Genomic DNA, 6235 nt, shown 5'->3' on the forward strand with positions numbered 1-6235 from the left:
AAGATGCTCTAACATAACCTCTCATATTTTCAAAATGCATTAAAAAAATATCTATACGTTTTTTGCATAACATTACCGCAAATTTTCACAACTGAATAGAGACATTATGATGATTTCCTTTGCTTGAGATGAAGAGAAATGTTTTCAGGAATGTCATTCTGGGGAAAGCTGTGTTCTTGATGTTCACGTGCATTTACGTAATTGAAAAGGGAAGGTTTTAATATGAAACATATTCTCTAACAGATAAAAATATGAATTAAAAAACAATTATTCACTCTCGTATCTACACAGTAATCAATTATATTTTAAATATAATTAAAAAATCTTTCCTTTTTTAAACATTAAAACCTTTAGAAATCATCACAATTAATTAATTAATTAATCCATTAATCAACAACAATTACATGTACGAATTACATGGATTAGATTGAAATGTATTTATAACTTTGGGCTAAAAAGTACGGCGTTGGGGCCTGTGATGCCATTCAGCAAACAAGTACAACGGGGGGTTAGTAAGAATCCTGCAGTTACAATGGAAAGATCTGGAAGGGCACGCAGTAGAGCGCAGATCCCCACCGCGGCAACTTATTTCGCGACCTTTGCTCGATCTTGACCTTAACCTTTGACCTTAACATGTATTAATTGGCGTGGATTTTTATACAGTCAAATGTGAACCAAGTTTGAAGTCTGTGACAACAATGTCCAAACTCATAGCTGATTACGTGAATTGGACATTTTGCTGGACACTGACCTCGATCTTTGACCTTGACCCTCCAAAATCTAATAATTTCCTGTTATTTACATAACAGTTAATCCCTGTAAGTTTCATTACTCTACGATTTAAATTGTGGTGAGGAAGCTCTTCACAAACAAACATATATATATATATATATATATATATATATATATATATATATATATATATATATATATATATTAGTGACTATAAATGACCAAAAAAATACAAAGTAACATATGACTAAAAAAAACGGAAAATATATTTTTCACTAAAATGATCTATAAAACCCTTAGGGTTAATTTTTATCAAAAAAAAAAAAAAACAGTAACAAAGACTGATAAAAAAGCTTAGTACTGAAACAAAATAAGAGACATATTGGGATATCATGCAACGCCTACAAGAAATGAAAAATGTAAAATACATTTCTGGAATGTAAAGAAAACATCAAAGAAGATTAAAGGACTCCTTCCCTGTCCTTCTAAATCCTAGAGCAGTGGTTCTCAATCTTTTTCAGTTGATGGCACCCTAAACTGATGTAACCATTACTGTGGCACCCCTTCTTCACCACCCCACCATATCTCATGAATTAACTTATTTGATGAATATAATTACTGTACTAGCGGCTTTGAATCCATTAAGGAGAAACGTCGCTATATACAACACTAGACATTATTATTATTTTTATTATCATCCATTATCAAACCAAATCCAACACCACCGTACAATGTAGAAATACAAAGAGCATATTAGAAGATTTGAAGTAAAGAGTTATGAATGCAGACTAAATAAAAAGAAAATGGTAATCGCCCTTAAGCAAAGAAGAAAAAAACACCTATTTTAGTGAGATGTGTGTGCTTGATGTGACTGACAGATCCGTTTTACATTGGGTTGAATGGTGGACAAACATACTCACATTTCTTCCTCAAGAGTTTTCAGCCTTTCCCTTTTGTTAGTTTTAATGTTTGCTAGAGCAGAAAACCCCAACTCACATTGGTAAGAAGTAGAGAACTGGATTAACATTACCAGAGCTTTTTTGGCAACATGAGGGTACTTAGTCATGATCTGAACCCAGAATTCATCAAGAGACAGCTGCATGTGCAATAACTTTAGATCACGATCATGACGCAATTCCACTAACTTCTCTTTTTCCATGAGGGTAAGCTGAGATTGGGTAGATATAGATGCAACAAATGGGTTTTTTATCCAGTCATAGTTTTCAGTGCATATATCTGGGAAATAGTGCTGAAGTTGTTTTTCCAGTACTGCAAGATGCTCAGAAATAATGGGTATTATCTCACCACTGTTTGCTGCTACTGCAACATGTGAGAACATGTCCAAATTGCCTTCTTTTATCCCCCCCCCCCACAGTTGCAGTTTTTCTTTCAGCGCTTTAATTTTATCAGGGAAGATGAAACATTTTCGGATTTTCCTTGCATGCTGGCATTTACCTTGTTTAAAAGTCCAAAGATGTCAGCTAAGTAAGACAATTTTGCACACCAAGTGTCATCTGCCAGTAAATCACAGAATTCCTCTTGTTGTTCAAGAGTGAAAAAAGTAAGCATCTCTTCCTTCAGTTCGCATACTCGTGACAATACTTTTCCTCTGGACAGCCATCGTGCTTCCGTATGTAGAAGAAAGTTCAAATGTTTTGCCTTAAGCTCTTCGCACAGCTTAGTAAACAGACGAGACTTCAGCGGTCGACTTTTTATGAAGTTCACCATTTTTACAACGTTTTCCAGTACAGATTTTAAATCATTGCTAATTGTCTTTCCAACCAGCGCTTAACGATAAAGAAAGCAATGTGTTGCTTTCACACTGCTGTTTCTCTCTTCACTGATGACACAAATCCTTTAATTGAGCCAATCATGGCAGGTGCCACATCTGTACAAATCCCAACACACGATTACCAGGTCAAACCAACTGATTTTAAGTACTCACTTTATGTAGAGAAAATATCATTGCCTGTGGTAGTTTCCTTAAGTTCTTTACAATAAAAGAATTGGTTTACTATTTTAACATCATGAATGTACCGAACGAATACCAGTAATTGAGCCATACCTCCAAAACTCATGGCAATTTTGCGGCACCCCTAGGCGCTGTCTATGGCACCCCAGGGTGCCACGGCACCCAGTTTGAGAATCACTGTCCTAGAGAGACAAAAAAATCTCTTGCCATCTTCCATAGAGGGAAGCAAATCCTCCGACGGGAGTAAATATGGAATAACCTTTTCACGTCCGAGACATTCAATATTCTTGGATGAAAAACGGGTGAAACCTTATATATGAGGAAGATCTTTTCGAAGGATCTTATCACTGGGGGATTTTTATTATGCTTATTATATATATATATATATATATATATATATATATATATATATATATATATATATATATATATATATATATATATGATGTATATATATAAATATATATATATATATATATATATATATATATATATATGTATATATGATGTGTGTATATATATATATATATATATATATATATATATATATATATATATATATAAGTCAATGACAATTCTTCTGTACTTATACCTGTCGAATTCAGGTGTTTTGTACTTAGACTTGAAAGCAACCCATCTTCACCATCGTAGCTAATTTACATGTTTGTGACTTTACATTTGATTAATGATTAATTTTACACATTTAGACGTGTTTTTCATATTCAAATAAGCCATATATGTTTGATACATTAATTTCTGTATTCTCTTAACGACTCAGGATCAGAGCCCCAGGCGAAATCACACAAAAACAACAGCTTCTGACCGGCCGGGAGTCGAACCCTGGTCTAGGAAACTTGTATGTACCGTGACATATCACTTGGCCCCGAAGAAAGATAAAAGTCTATGACAATTCTTCTGTACTTACACTTGTCAAATTTAGGTTGACTTTTATCTTTCTTCGTGGCCAAGTGGTATGTCACTGTACATACAAGTTTCCTGGACCAGTGAGAAGCTATTGTCTTTGTGTGATTTTGCCTGGGGCTCTGATCCCGAGGTCAGTAAGAGAATCCAGACAATAATGTATCAAAAATATATGGCCTATTTGAATATAAAAAACAAGACTAAATGTGGAAAATTTATCATTAATCAAATGCCAAGTCACAAATATACCAATAAGCTACGATGGTGAAGATGGGTTGATTTCAATTTTAACAAGAAAGAAAGAGAAATGGACATGAGAATGTCGAATAATAGACGGCCAAGAAGAAAAACAGAATGGGTACCTAGAGATGACAAAGCAAGCAGGGGCAAGGAAGAGAAAAAAATGATTGACAAGCTCAGAAAATTTGCGGGTATAGAAATAAAAGGAACATAAACAGACAGGATTCGAAGAACATACATGTCCGAGAACTCTGACCAGCAATGGACAGCAACGGATATTGATGATGATACAGCATATATATATATATATATATATATATATATATATATATATATATATATATATATATATATATATATATACATATACACACAAATATATATACATATATATTATATGTATGTGCTATATATATATATATATATATATATATATATATATATATATATATATATATATATATATATATATATATATATATATATATATATATATATATATATATATATATGTGTGTGTGTGTGTGTGTGTGTATTTGTGTGTGAATTTATATATATGTAAATATAATCATACACATTATATGTATCTGCGTGACATTATATGCAAATATATATATATACATATGTACATGTGTCTATGTGAGTATACTTATACGCATATACATAAGTTCCATATAGAGTTTAAAGTTTAATTGCAATATTTGTAAAAGAAACTAAAACATCCTTTTCAGCAATGTTGTGTCACATATTCTCCCATAATAATCTTGAGGAAAGTAATAAGCATTTTTTCGTCAACTTCTCTGAAGATTTTTTCAACTTTTGTAGAAGCAAAATGAGAATTTTCTTTCTTAAATACTTGTGTTTGTCAGGAAGGCCTTGAAGTATATTGACATTTGCGTGTAAGTTAATTAAAACTACGTCTCTCTGTTGGTCGGGGCTGAGTCCCAAGGGCCGCACATGACAGCCTACTTCATTTTCATAACAATTAACCGACTAGCCAAGTTGCATCCCTAATTGGTAGGACACTACAGTAAGGGCTGCATAGTACGAAAAGGAAATAGAGAAGAAACGAATAAACTATAAATAAGAAATAATATAAAATCATAAAATTTGGCAATTTGAGTAACAATATTATTATTATCATTATTATTATTATTATTATTATTATTATTATTATTATTATTATTATTATCATCATTATTATTATTATCATCATTATTATTACTAGCTAAGCTACAACCCTAGTTGGGAAAGCCGGATGCTATAAGGCCAGGGGCTCCAACAGGGAAAATAGCCCAGTGAGGAAAGGAAACAAAGAAAAATTAAATATTTCAAGAACAGTAACAACACAAAAATAAATATTTCCTATATAAACTATAAAATCTTGAACAAAACAAGAGGAAGCAAATTAGATAGAATACTGTCCGAGGGTGCCCTTTTTTGACCTTTGACCTACAACTTTCAAAATAGACTTACTTTCCACGTTTCAACATAACAATTAATCCCATGAGTAAAATTGTGGCCAGAAAGTTGTTCACAAACAAACAGACAAACGAACAAACTGTAGCAAAAATATAAACATTTCTCCCAACGGGAGAAGGTAATAATAATAATAATAATAATAATAATAATAATAATAATAATAATAATAATAATAATAATAATAATAATAATAATAATAACAGTGTAAATATATAGAAAAAAGTCAAATTGTGACTTTATTGTTTAACAATAAACTGAAACGAATTAATCATATATAGTATATAGCACCAAATCAGAATAATCATCGATGTGGTCAGGATGCGCTGTGTAGAATATAAACAAGCAATTGGAAAGTTCCGGAGATTGAAAATAACACCTTTTATCTGCGGGGATATTGTTACTGAAGTCAAGAGTTAATTAAACTGAAGAGGGATTAGAACAGAGGAAAACAAGAAATTTCTTTTTGTTACTGTATTTTCTGTCAACTGGTTATCTCTTTAGATATGCTGTAGTTTTTAGTACTTCGGTTAATGAATTCTTAAAGAAATCAAGTTTTTATCTAGGCAGGTGTTTATATAGGAGAGAATAGCTATTTCCTCTTAATTAGTCTGTTATCTATCTATCACCTTAAGTGAATTCTTGGAGATTGTTCGAGGCTCGAGGTGTGGATGGCTGGTTCATCCTTGCCAAGATTCTTGGCCAGGATGTGTTGTTCTGTGCTAGCGGTATTTTTCGATTTATTTGAAAAACAGGTCTTATATAAGGTATTTAACTTTTGAAAGGACATTTTTTATGATCTTAAATTGAGTTGTTCTTTATCTATAACAAACGACATCGGCGTCAATAGCCTTTCTAGGTCAGGATGTCAAAAATAACACAAAATCAATT

General features: G+C 32.1%; 1 protein-coding gene across 1 annotated transcript; it reads right to left on the reverse strand.

Annotated features, from left to right (window-relative positions):
• Positions 1-267: 267 nt before the first annotated feature.
• Positions 268-2460, reverse strand: LOC137622588 (protein FAM200A-like). The gene is made up of 3 exons (XM_068353194.1): positions 2188-2460; positions 1653-1900; positions 268-283 (listed from the first exon to the last, which is right to left on the reverse strand). The coding sequence occupies exons 1-3, from the start codon at positions 2458-2460 to the stop codon at positions 268-270; spliced, it is 537 nt and encodes a 178-aa protein (XP_068209295.1).
• Between the last annotated feature and the right edge of the window lie 3775 nt (positions 2461-6235).

The sequence above is a fragment of the Palaemon carinicauda genome, chromosome 29 (assembly GCF_036898095.1).
Source record: "Palaemon carinicauda isolate YSFRI2023 chromosome 29, ASM3689809v2, whole genome shotgun sequence".
NCBI lineage: Eukaryota > Metazoa > Arthropoda > Malacostraca > Decapoda > Palaemonidae > Palaemon > Palaemon carinicauda.